This window comes from Grammomys surdaster, unplaced genomic scaffold, assembly GCF_004785775.1.
Source record: "Grammomys surdaster isolate TR1022 unplaced genomic scaffold, NIH_TR_1.0 313, whole genome shotgun sequence".
Lineage (NCBI taxonomy): Eukaryota > Metazoa > Chordata > Mammalia > Rodentia > Muridae > Grammomys > Grammomys surdaster.
This window is the reverse complement of record NW_021604732.1, coordinates 5,109,897-5,123,823: the sequence shown is the minus strand read 5'-3', so window position 1 is coordinate 5,123,823 and position 13,927 is coordinate 5,109,897. Positions and strand designations below refer to the sequence as shown.

At 39.3% G+C, this 13,927-nt stretch overlaps 1 protein-coding gene across 12 annotated transcripts in view; it reads left to right on the top strand.

Moving 5' to 3' along the window:
* Positions 1–13,927, top strand: part of Pwwp2a (PWWP domain containing 2A) — a 40,869-nt gene that overhangs the window by 14,336 nt on the left and 12,606 nt on the right. For 5 of the 12 annotated variants that reach the window (XM_028777637.1, XM_028777647.1, XM_028777645.1 and 2 more), the window contains one exon: positions 8,670–11,323. In XM_028777637.1, the coding sequence (XP_028633470.1) occupies positions 8,670–10,338 (1,669 nt within the window). In that variant the 3' untranslated portion in view covers positions 10,339–11,323. Of the gene's footprint in view, positions 1–3,079; positions 5,987–8,669; positions 11,324–13,927 lie in introns of those variants that run through there. The other 7 variants (XM_028777642.1, XM_028777649.1, XM_028777641.1 and 4 more) reach the window with 6 other exon arrangements.

The window sequence follows — 13,927 nt, the reverse complement described above, 5'->3', positions numbered from 1 at the left end:
TCCAAACACAATCCATGCTTCATATTCACAGCTCCATGTAATAGCTTCTCTGAGCTTCCATGCTGGGATACCCCTAACATATTCTGACCTCAGTAACTTTTATGAGTCAAAAAGGAAATTCTACAAACTCCTTGCATCTTGGTAAAGGCTGTGAAGTGGCCATGTGGCTATGGCCAAAGCTGTCAAGTTCTGCTGCTTGCTGGGGCTGGAACTTGGCCCAGTGACATTTATATTCAGCTTTCTGTTGATGAGTCTCTTCACTGCCTAAGCTTTCCTTTTAATTTTTTTTTAACAGGTTGGAAGCTTAGCTTGGGGTGGGGTGATCTTGCCCTGAGGTTTCCACCCTGTCCTTTATTCCATTTAACATCAGGTTTGTCTTCAAACTTTTTATTTCCTGGAGCATAAGACTTAGCCAACAAAACATATCCTCGTGTTTCTTTTCTTCTCAAGCTGTGCCTTTTGTATTTTCTCCTTACTGCAAGTGTTCTTTTCATTGTAGGTCTGTGTAAGTGATTACTAATAACCACATGACACAGTCAATGTTAGGCTGTCTTGAAATCTCCTTTGCCAGTGCTATTAATCCAAAACTCTTCAATGTAGTGTCAGGCAGATTTTTCAGAACAAGGACAAAAAGCAGCCACATTTATTGCCAAAATAGCACAAGAGTGGTCTCCAGGCTGCTCATTAATATTCTTTCCCTCTGAAACTTTGTTACTGGTCCCCACGGTTCAAGTCATTGTAAGCACTACTACCTTCCATACTTCTTCCCCACTCAGAGCATTCAACCTGGTGTTGTAGTCTAAAGTCCCAAAGTTTTACCTATTTTCCCAACAAACAGCATGATCAGACCTGTCACAGCAGTACTCCAGGCCCTGGGTATCAACTTATATCTTGGTGTTCTGTTATGCAGTGACCAAGGCAACTGTTATGAAAGAGTCTTGCTTACAGTTTCAGAGGTTTAGTCCATTATCAGCATGGGGCATGCAGTTATGTGCTGGAATAGTAGCCGAAAGCTACATCCAGATCAGCAGGCAGAGAGTCATGGGGAGACCAATGGGCTTTTGAAACCTCAAAGCCCACACACTTATAGGCCATACTTATATGAGCCTATGGGGCCATTATTACTCAGCCACTCTGTGGATGTCTGAAACTGAAGCCCATATAAATTGGCTTTTTTTCCTCTGTACACTTAGGTTTGTTTTGTTGTTTTGGGGTAGTGACCCAAAAGTCTTTCAAGTTTATGTGATTTAAAACCCTTTGGTAAATAGCTAATTTGAAGTTAAATAAAATTGGTTTGTCTTCATAGTTGTCACTATTGAGTGTAACTTAATCAGCTTTATTCTGTTTGGGGCACTAACTAGTAATTATTCGCTACTTTAACAGCACAGAGTTTTAGGTGACATGTGCCTGTAATTCCAGTACTTCTGAGGCAGGAGAATCATGAATTCAAAGTAGGCTTAGGTTACATAGTGAGATGTTATCTACAAACTATATGTTTTAGGTACTCTCATTTTAAAAATCATGAAGTTTGTAGATGTAGTTCTAAATAAAGCACTTACGTTTTGGGAGATGTTGATAAACAGGGCCACAAGTATATTGGGCCTCATCACTGAGTTACACTTAGTCCTTCTAATTATTAATTCAAACATTTCAGTGCTAATTACATTTCACAGTGATCCTACAAGTGGTTTTCATAAATCTTTTTAATATTGATAACTTAATTTCATACTGTATTAGGTAGCAGATATTTATTAAACATACAAATGCTAAAATGTTAATTTTTGAATATCAGTTCAAAGCTGTATGTTCCTTGCATTTCATTTTTACAAAGAATCTAAAGACCTTTGGATTTGTTGATAAACACTTGCTACACTGTAAAGTTGGTCTGTGAGGAAACTGAGATAATACTGAAATGCATATCTCAGCAAACTGAGATGATGCACAGAATTCTAAAATGTGCTAGGTTATCATTTTCTATTTCCTAGACTTCTCTGGAGAGTAAAGGTTACTTAGGGTTAAAAATTATTATTATTATTACTACTGCTGCTGCTGATGTAGAGATGGAATCTAAGTAACACAAGCTGGTCTTGAGCTCATGTAGCCAACTTGTGTGTGTGTTTCTGTTACACAACCATTAAATACAAATAGCACTATTACAGAGCCATTAATTTGTGGGGGTTGGGAGTAGAGGGGTGCAGGGAAAAGGCAGGTAGGGCAGTCCCTTGCAGGAACTCAGTCTGTGGTCATCTGAGAGGCTGGGCTGCAGCTGCTTATGCAGGCTTTGCAGCTTGGACAGCAGCTCCTGGATGATGTCCTCTGTGGGATTTGTGTAATGCTCCAAGAGTCCCTGGATTCTGCATCTTTCCTCTTGACTATCTAATTCCAACAGTTCATCAACGTTGACCTCATCTGGCATATCTGATTCTGCCATTGTGCAGCAGCTACTCTTGGTGTCTGTCCATCTGTTTTTCCACATCCAGCCTGTACTGCAGCTTCCATTGGTTGTACTCGGTAGTAACTTCTGCACTTGCTGTTTCAGCAGCCTGATGGTGCCGTCCACCCCCATGCTCCCTGACTCCAGCTTGCTCAGTACTCACTTGTCCAGCTGCTGTGCTGCCATTGCCTTGTGACCCTCGAGCCCCCATCTCTAGTTTTTAATCCTGTAGTTGTGTGTTGCTCTGTGGGTAGGTGCCCACTGAGGCCAGAGCTGTAGGAGCTCCTGGAGCTGTAGTTAATGGAAGGTTGTGAGTCACTTAACATGGGAGTTGAGACTCAGATTCAGGTCCTCTTAGAAGAGCAATAATGCTCTTAACCACTTAGCCATTCCTCCAACACCAGCCTGATCCTCTTGATTCTACCTCACAAATTTTGGGATTTGATTATAAGCATGTGCACCATGTCTAGCCTAAAATTATAATCAATATATTAACATAAAGTTTTGAATTTGAGAAAGTAAAGATTTATGATAACTAGGAAAATATACTGTAACAAAATTATTATATGGGCCACAAAAACTGGAAAGTCACCTAGTTATGGGAGGCTGCTGTACTTAAGAACATCCTATAGGTGGACTTGAGTACCTCCTTGAGGCCTACATGATGTAGTGAAGTGACATGATTTATAGTGTCGTGTTTTTGTCTTTTGAGACAGGGTTCATGTAACTTCCTAAATCCTAGGATTCAGGCATGTGTTTCTATTTCTAACTGGTAATTCTGTTTTAAAGGGAATGGATGCAATTTTGTTGTAAAATTTTCTGTTGTATTTAGGTGCTATTGAATTAATTTCATTTGTCCTTATTAAATATTGGCCTAACCAAAATATTACAAAGAACTGTGAAGCAAAATAAGCTTGCTTCACACTTTCCTGTCTTTATAACCTAATCTGTCACTGATTTTAAGACTGGTGTGTGTGTGTGTGTGTGTGTAGGTGCATATGTGTTGGGGCCAGAGGTCACCCTTAGGTCACCCTCAGGAGCTGTTGTCCTTGTCTTTATTATATTTTTCTTTTTTTCCTATCTTGTCTTTTGAGACAGGGTTTCACTGGATCCAAGACTCACTGATTAGGCTAGGTCAGCAGGTCGACAAACTCCAGGGATCTACCACCTCCTCCTGAGTTTGGATTATATACATGCCATCACACCCAGTGTTTTCTGTGGAGCTAAAGATTGAACTCAGGTCCTCATGGTTCTGCAGTTTTAGTTTACTGACTGAGCTATCTTCTCAGTACCTGGAGAGGTAGTATCTGAACACATCTGCCTGAAATAAAATAAATCTGGATAGTATTTTCCAAGTGGTTAAACATTTTTTTTTTTTTTTCCTGGTGTAGGATGGGACTTCATTTTTGCCTTCTGTTGAGCTCTTTGCTGAAAGGGTAGTTTGGTACATCCAGAGTACTTGAACCTATTTCACCTCTCTTGAGCTTTTCTCTGAGTGATTAGTTTCTTCCAACTCCTATGCTTGCCTCTAGATTATAATACCTTTGCATTTTTGTGTTTTTGTGTATAACTTTTAAACAAATCCCTTCCTACATTTACTTCTTGGCAAAAAGAATTGTAGTGGAGCAATGGAAAATTAGTTGTACTCTGCTGAAGTGCTCTAAACAGAGGAAAAATAATTAGTTTGAGGTCAGAAATGAGTTGATTGAGAGTGCTGGTAAGTTCATGCAAATCTACACTGCAATCATTAAAAGGAATAAACTGAACTTTCCAAATTAGAAATACAAGAGGAACCAGGTGTGATACATTCAGCACTGAGAAGTCCATGTGTTAAAAGCCAGCGTGAGCTCCATGGTGAGTTCCAGGTAAACTTGGGGTACAAGATTCAGCCTTAAAAAACAAAAATCAAAATTACAAAAATAAAACCAGAAATATACCTGGCTTAAAGTAGATAGTTGTTAGTAAACATTAAAGTTAGGTTTCAAGTATTCTCCTGGAAAGTAATTTGGATTATGTTTCTGAGCTTAACCCAGGAAGCAATGTGTATTTAAAGTATATGATTGATTAGCAATACTAAAAATTGTGAGCAAAATCATGAATAATACCCCTGTCTTAAATGGGATCCAAAACCTAGAATGAAATAAACCATTTCCTGCTTTTGGATTTTGGAGACAGGGTCTCGACATATAGCCCACTCAGACCCCAGAAGATCTTCCTGACCTAGTTTAGGGTAACTGGTGCACTGCCATTCACAGTTCATGTCACTTTGACACTGTCATTTACTCCCAGAAGTGATAGGAATTTGTTTGCTTATTGGTTTGCTTATTGGTTTATTCCATTCCACAGAGTCTTTTATGAACTTTGGACCCTCCTGCCTTCACTTCCCAAGTATGCTAGGGTTATTAGTGTAAGACAGGTACGTTTCACCATGCCCAGCATTTGCATTGCTGGGACTTGAACCCAATGCTTTGATCATACTACAGAAGTCTTCTACTAACTGAGCTACATCCCTAAACTCCTAGACTGTTTCTTCACTGATGTCTCTAGTCCTGACCAAAAAAAAGTGTTAAACACCAATGTTCATTTCCTCTTTTAACTTTGGTACTTGCTGCTTGTTCAAAAGAATTAGTTTTGAAAACAATTTGAAAATAATTGTAGCCACAAGAAGTGCAAAGTTAGTATAGAGGTCTCTTGGGTCTTTATCTGCTTTGCCCTCACAAATTAATTTTATTTACTTATTTTGTGTAGTGCTGGGGATCTATGCCAGGCATGTCCAGGCAAGCCGTGAGCTCTAACCTATGCCCTGTGTATGTGTGGTGGTGGTGGTGGTGGTGGTGATAGAAATTTGCAATATAGCCTAAGATGTCTTGGAATCTAGATTCTCCTATCTCAGCTCACCATGAACCATCATGTCTGGCAGACTTGTTTTTTGAGCCAAAGATTGAATCCCTTGAGCCTAGCACATACTCTGCCACTCAGCTGTGCCCCTGTCAGAATCTTTCTGTGGTAATTAAAGACTAAAGATGGGATGGGTTAGAATGAGTCACCAATGTCTAAGTGCTGTGCCACACATGGAGAAGACACTCAGCATACCACCTAGTTATTGGAGCATTTGCAAGCAGTTCTTCAAGAGGATTCCATTCCACTTTTCCTTTGCACCCTCGCTCCTTTCCCTCTGCTGAGATTGTTCCTTGTTGAGCATTGATGTGAGACATAAATGTCTGCATTTCGAAAAACCTAAGTAACCGTGCTCATGCACAGTTCAGATTATACTTGTATTTAGGGAAGACTTAAGATTCAGTGCCATGGCACAGAGCGGGATTCTGTTTTCAAGTCCTCCAGGGGATTGTGATGAAGATTTTCATTGACAGAACTTGAAAAATTAGATTTTAAAAAGATTGTGATCATGTTGCTGCTTTTTTTTTCTTTGGCAGTGCTGGGGATCAAACATGAGGCCAGGGCCCTACACAATATACCCAGTCCTTTGCTTATCAACCCAGTATCTCACTGTGTGTTCCAGGCTGGCCCCAGCCTTGATACCTGGGACTACAAGTATGTGCCACTGCCTAGCTTAGTGCTGCAAGCTAATGTTTTGGTGTCTTATGGCTTTCAAACTTAAATTTAGTTAAAAATATGTATGTGTCTGTGTGCAGAAGGGGGCCTCAGGTATATTGAGACTGACCTTGAATTCCTAATCATTCTGCTTCATATCCCAAAAAGAAATACTCATATTTGGTTATCTACACATACATGAAACAGATAACTGTAGTTATGAGTATTCCTCTCACTGTTTTTAGACACTGGGGTGTTGATTTAATCATCGTATAACGGTTGAAATTGGTTTCATAACTGGTGCCTCACTGTCCAGGTGAGGTGGCAACAGGCTGACCGAGATGAGTGAGAATGTGTAACCCCGCTTTTTGTAAAGTGTTTTATTTTTCTGGTCTTTTGAGGTAATTTTGTAATTATTTAAATATTTTGGGAGTCGGGGAGGTTTTTCAGTGATTAAGAACACTTAGCTGTTCCAGAGGTCCTGAGTTTGGTTCCTTAAAGCTCACGTTAGGCTGCTTAAAGCTCACGTTAGGCTGCTTAAAGCTTTCTGGTGCTCCAGCTCCAGGGTACTGATACCCATCCTCCTCAGACACCAACATGCATATGTGCATTGCCTCCACCCTCTAGTTAAAATAAATTTAAACATTTTTAATAATTCAGTCTAGATGTAAGTAAAGTCAAACTATTTAAATGAAGGGAAATTTATGCCTAATATTTGTTGATGAGTTTGTTGAGGATTACCTGAATCCTTGAGCCTGGAACTAACTAACTAACTTTGTTTTATTTTATACATGCAAAACTAAAATTACACTTCATAAGAGCTCTGAGAACTTCACTGTAGATTGACTGGGTGTGGAGGGACATGCCGATCATCCCAGCATTTGTGAAGCAGAGGCAGGAGGATTTGAGTTTAAGGCTAGCTTGTACTACATAGCAATTTCTAAGCTAGCCTAGAATACATAGCGAAACATGATTTCAAGAAGTAAACAAAATTATCAAGATTATTATGTCTTAAAATTTCCAGCCTAAAGATTTATTAGTTTTTAGAGAGGATCCTGAGAGAATCCTATCTTTTTGTTTGTATTTTTTTTTTGTTTTTTGTTTTTTGTTTTTGGATACAGGATCTCTCTATATAGTCTTGGCTGTCCTAGAACTTGATATGTAGATCAGGCTAGCCTTGAACTCACAAAGATTCTCCTGTCTCTGCCTCCTGATTGCTAAGATTAAAGGCATGAGCTACCACAACTGGCCAAAGATTTATTTTTAACAAGTTATTTTTGAACCTTTTGGAGAACATTTAAGAAGACAAGAACGTAAACCACAGAAAAATGAGCAAAAAACCCAAAAACTTGTTCTTTGCAAACATTGATGTATAGAAAACACATTCATCTAATGTATAGGGTTCTATATGACCTGATAGCCTGCTGCTGATTATGGGTTCTCTGTAACTTTGCCTTATAAGACTGGTATTAGCATTGTCTTGTGCTAGATGCTGCTGTCTCGGTGTTTTTTAAAATAAGCATGATGACTTACACTGAGATAGTTGGAATATGGTTTTGTTTTCATGCAAAGGCAATGAATACAGCTAATTTAACTGAAAGTTTCTTTATTTCAACCAACTTACATTAAGCCAGTTACATTTCCAGGTTTGTCTGAGAAATAGTTCTTATTTTCTGCTCATTCCCCTTCCTACTGAAGCTGGGATCTATCTGTACATGCATACTGGCTATATAACTGGTTTTAAATTGGATTACGCTTGAAAATACTGCTTTTCCTTTATTCTTTTCTTTGCTTTTTCTCTTTGAGACAAGAGGCCTTGGCTGTGTTATACAAGTTGGCTTTGACCTTGGATTCCTTTGTCACACTCTCCTGGGTACTGCCACTGCAGATATATGCTACTTTGCCCAGCTGAAATGCTTTCTGAATGTAGTATGTGATTTTAAAAAGTGAAACTCAGGGATACTGAAGGAATAAGTCAGTGGTTAGGGGTACGTCTCGAACTGGGTTCAGTCCCCAGCACCAACATAGCAGATCACAAGAGTCTGTAACTCTGGCCCTGGGGATTCTCTTCTGGCTTCTGAAGGCACTGTACTCATGGTGTACATAGATGATATTCATGGAGCCAAACCCCAGTATATACAAAGTAATAAAAACAAACTTTGAAACCACACAGCTCTGGCTGTCAGCATTGGAAATTAATTTGAACATCTAAATTCTGTGCTGTTCAAACTGACCTGGAGCTTGAGGTCTTCATGCCTTAGCCTTGAGTGCAGAGATTACAGGCAGGTCCTACCACCCTGCCTTTTATTAAGCTTTCAAGCGATGTTATGACCAGAGGAAAATGATTACATCTAATATATGGGTACATTTACTGGAAAATATACATGGTTCAGTGGGTATAATACCACAGGGCACCTCATATTAATGTCTGATAACAGAAAGATCCATTTTAAGTAAAGCCGGTTAGTCTGGCATTGTCTAGGATAACCATTTATTTGGGTTATTTCTAGTTTTCTCTAAAATATAGAACCAAAAGAGGTGGAGATTGTTGATACTTGGGAGATAGCAGTAGTATATTTTAGATTCTTGTCATATAGGTGCGTATGAAGTTGTTTACATTTAGGATGTTGAGTTACAGATACCAACTCACTAGCTTCCTTTTGTTCTTCCATTTCCTTCAAAGGTTTGGGCCCCATGGGATCCCTGTGACAGTATTTCCCAAAAGGGAATATAAGGACAAACCGGACGCCATGCAGCTCCAAAGTAACACATTCCAAGAAGGGATAGAAGTCAAGCGGGAAGTGAATGGTGCTGTTCCCGATGACCTTTCTCCAGTCCCTCCTCCTGAGCGCCTGTGGACTTCCAAACCACCTCCTCTCTTCCACGAAGGAGCACCTTATCCTCCCCCCTTGTTTATCAGGGACACATATAACCAATCAATACCTCAACCACCTCCTCGGAAAATTAAGCGACCCAAACGAAAAATGTACAGGGAAGAACCCACTTCAATAATGAACGCAATTAAGCTACGGCCCAGGCAAGTCCTGTGTGATAAGTGTAAAAGCAGTGTTGTTGCAGAAAAGAAGGAAATTAGGAAAGGTAGCAGTGACTCTTCTAGGTATGAAGATAAAAAACGGAGAAATGACAGTGTAGCTACTGTGAACAAAAAACTGAAAACTGACCATAAAGTGGATGGGAAAAACCAAAACGAAAGCCAGAGAAGGAACGCTGTGGTGAGGGTTTCCAGTATCACTCACAGCAGAGGCAGAGTAGTCAAGGTTTCTGCTCAGGCAAATACATCAAAAGCTCAGTTAAATACCAAGAAAGTGCTCCAGAGCAAGAACATGGATCACGCAAAAGCTCGGGAAGTTTTGAAAATTGCCAAAGAAAAGGCACAGAAGAAGCAAAGTGAAACCTCCACTTCCAAAAACGCACACTCGAAAGTCCATTTCACACGTCGGTATCAGAATCCTAGCTCAGGGTCTCTCCCACCTCGAGTGCGTTTAAAACCACAAAGGTACAGAAACGAAGAAAATGACTCTTCTCTGAAGACGGGACTGGAGAAAATTCGGAGTGGCAAGCTGGCCCCTAAGCCGCAGTCTCGATGCACCTCCACCCGCTCAGCAGGTGAGGCCCCTTCAGAAAAACAGAGTCCCTCAGAAGGCCCGGAAGAGCCCGCCAGTGAGGTTCAGGACACAAGCAGAGTGCATGTGCCTGGTGAGCAGGAGGAACTGTGGACGTTGGGCAAAAAAGGCAGCAGAAGCAGTATATCTGTTTACCTGACCCTAAATCAAGAGAAATCAGACTCTTCCAGTGCTTCAGTGTGTAGCATTGATAGCATGGATGATTTGAAATCCTCCAACTCTGAGTGTAGCTCTTCTGAGAGCTTTATTTTTCCTCCAGGCTGTAGGCACGTACCTTCTGCCTCTTCTACTTCTACTTCCTCCTCTTCAAAGGAAGAGGAAAGCCTCAGTAATTCCTTGAAAATGAAAATCTTTTCCAAAAATGTCTCTAAATGTATCACACCAGATGGCAGGACCATATGTGTAGGGGACATTGTTTGGGCCAAGATATATGGCTTCCCATGGTGGCCAGCCCGTATTCTTACCATAACTGTGAGCCGGAAAGATAACGGCCTTTTAGCCAGGCAGGAGGCCCGTATTTCATGGTTTGCATCTCCAACAACATCTTCCCTTGCTCTCTCACAACTCTCCCCCTTTCTAGAAAACTTCCAGTTACGGTTTAATAAGAAGAGAAAGGGTCTGTATCGCAGGGCTATCACAGAGGCAGCGAAGGCTGCTAAACAGCTGAGCCCTGAAGTGCGGGCTTTGTTGACACAATTTGAAACGTGAACATGGACAGTAAGGTAGGCGAGAACCACTGGAGCTGCTGCAGATCCCTGGCTAGTTAGGAATCATTTCCACCAGCTAGCCTGGCCAAACTGGAGAGAAATTGCACTCAGTTGGCTTTTTATATGTAATATATAGCCATTTTTAGACTAAGAAGCTTAAAACTGAAACATGCTTCAAATTTTCTTTTAAAGAAGTAGGATTTTAGGAATATTTTCCAGTTTTGAAATCTAAAACCATCCTAAGGCTTAAAAGCCATAGCCTCAAATGAAACAATTTTTGCAGGGACTGTTAATTTCCATTTATAGCTATTGTGTGTGTATGTATATGTATGCATATACATGTATACACATACATACACATTTTATAAACTATTGTCTGTCACCATGTGACATGGGTTGCATATTTGGGGTTTTAGTAAGGGCTGGAGCTTGGGGAACAGTGGATATTCAATGATTACTTGTTTTATTTAGTGAACACTTAGACTTTCTATGCACATAAGGGTATAAAAGTTTGATATTAGGTATTTGAGAAACAGAGATGCTTGCTATGACAAATTGGGATGCTTGCTGTTTAGTTATAGACCAGGCTATACACATTGCCCAGTATTTGGAATTAAAACTATTAAGACTAGACAAGTTTGAGTCACCACTCTCTTGTCCAGTGAGGTTGTAAAACAAACTTTCAGATATTTGGTTGGGAAGTTTAGATAGGTTTTATTTGGAGTATATAAATAGTTGAGTGAAACTTCAGTCAGATTTCTCTTGACTGGCTGTTCCTAAATTCTTAGGATAGGCCCTAGCAATTTACACTTTGTGAATTAATGTCATGTATAATTGTTGCATTTTGGATGTACCTAATTTGATAGTTTTTAAGAAGCATTTTCCATTTAAGGTAATCTGTTTGCAGGTCAGAAAATGAGAAATGTAATTGTATAATGCATTGAAATGTAAAAAAAAAGTTGTAAATAAAATCAACTAAATCCAAATTATTTGTGTGTGTTTCTCAAAAAGCTTTGAACAGTATCAATTTAGTAGAAAACTATTCTTTGTAATAGTGATTAGCAAAGGTGAGAAATTTTTTTTTTTATTTGTCCTGTCAGGGAATGTTATTGGAGAATAGATAAAATTCAAATAACAGGAGGTACAGTGAGGCTCTATAGTAATGCCATCTAATAGATCTCTAGTTCCTATCAACCCCTCATGAATGCTTTTAATTTTTTCCCCAGTTTTAGCTTTGATAAATTGTCATGCTTTAAAAAATTAGGTAATTATAGTTGGTTTTCTTTCTGGTCTTTTGCCTCAGATATCACTGCTTTTGGGGCTAGCGATATATCTCCCTATTCTACACGGTCCACCTGTCCCTAAGATGTTATTTTTTAAGAGTCTCACTATGCTACTTTGGCTGGCCAGGCTGATTCAAGCTCAGAGCTTTGCCTGCCTCTGCCTCCTGAGTGCCTGCAGAGGCAAGGTGATCTCAAAAATTAAGTTGCTTCCAAGCCTTTTGTTTCCTTAAATTTGATATAGTTTCAGTTTGGTACTTACTTGAGATACGAAAGGATAAACTTTTGTGGATTTCTAAAATAATCCAGTGTGAGATATGTTAGTTACTACGTAATAAAGATAATGAAATTTGGAAATGAGCTTCCTTAAGCTTGATACCTGATTATTTCTGGGAAAGAAAATAGAATTTCTTCTGGGGAACTTAGTCAATGCTTTTTGATTTTAATAAACACACAATAAAAGAAAAAGATACATATTCTTTCCTGCAAACAGAAACGAATCTGATTATGACAGACTGAAAGCTCCCAGTGTGATGGAGGGCTTATAAAGGGAAACATCTTTCTAGGTTTTCTGAGTAATTGTTTTAGAGTGCTTGTTTGTTTATCTTTGAAAATTGATTTATACAAGAGTCATCTAAAAAGTAATTTGAAGTGTGTGATCTGAGCTGTTGTAGTGACTTTGAAAGTGGGTGTTGCTAATACAGTCAGATGCTTTGGCAGTGTATCTTTATGGCATAAACCATTTGTCCTATTTCAGAAGCTACATGGGAAAATATAATCTGTAATTGCGGAGTATGTAAATAACATTCAGCCAGGTGTGATGGCGTGTTCTAGTATCATTTGGGAGGTGGAGGCAAGAGGATTGAGATTGACCAGGGTACAAAATGAATTTCTGTCCAGAAAATAAACAAGGATGTATTTGGCTCTGTGTACTGCTACGTGCCTTTAGCCCTAGCATGTTCTCTGAGTTTGAGGCCATTCTGATCTATGGAGTGAGTTCCAGATCAGCCAGGGCTACATAGTGAGATGCTATTTTTAAAAAACATTCCAGTAGAATTTTCCAAGCAAGGTGACCATTTGAGATCTACTGCAACTGGAGATACAAAATTTTCTCTGAGAAGATAAAAGGCACCCTTTATATGGTAATAAACCAAATGGGCTTTTTTTTTCTCTTTTTTGTTTGGTTTGGTTTCTCTTTTCAGAAAGAATTGATTAGACAAATTTCCAATGTAAGAAAAGTAGTTAAAAGACAAGGATGAGCAAAGGGCAGAAAACAAATAAGAAAATTGTCAAATCGGTGTCTTTAAGAAATTTAAAACCTCATGCATGTTCCCCTCTTCGTTTTTTAGAGGTTAGAAATCAGCAAGTGGACTAGTCTTTTAGGAAAAAGGTGCTTTCGATTCTAGTTTATTCCCACAGAACAGAAGATCTGCATAGAATTCACTGTCTAAGTCAGATTTAATGGTGTGTCCCCAAGTGTTTTGTTTCAAGTATACCAGGCTGGCCTACCTACAGTCCACCTGAGCTTCTGGTCCTCCTACCTCCACCTCACATGCTGGAGTCCGCCACACCCAGTTTATGTGATGATGACGATCAAGCCCAGTCTTTTTTCATATTAGCCATTCTACTAACAGATTTTCGTTCATCTCCAGTTTCCTCCTAAGTGGTTTTGATATTTTTTTTTTTTTTTTTTTGTCAATTTTTGGAGCAGGATCTTACTACATAGCCCAGGATCCCCATAAGTCCTTATATAGCCCAGGCTGACCTTGAGCTTGTCTGTGCTGGTATTGCAGGCATACACTAACATATGTGGCTGGGAACATTAATGGTTGTTATTGTAGCCCAGTACTATATGGAGCAAACAGGGATTTTTCTGAAGACATCATAGGCAGACAACATAGAACTGATACTAAAATCATCTTAGATAAACATCTAGGGTCTGAATTTTATCCAATTAAGAAAGGCTGTTATCTTCTGAAGTTGACTATTGAAGGAAACACATGTTCAGACATTTGGAAAGTGGACAGTTTTCCATTATACTGAATAACTGAATTGAGAATCAAAATCAGAAATTCATAGTATACATTTAAAGTTAGATTTTTTTTTTTCTCATTTAAGTTGTGAATGTTCTGTAGTTTGGGCTAAACTAGTGGCATACTGACATGTCTAGAAGAGTTCATAATGAAGGTTTTAGTTCAAAGATCTATGTTCACTGATGGTTTCAAATAGGGACTTGGCCAGTCAGTGAAGGGTCATTTATTTATTTTCTTCCCTCCCTCCCTCCCTCCCTCCCTCCCTCCCTCCCTCCCT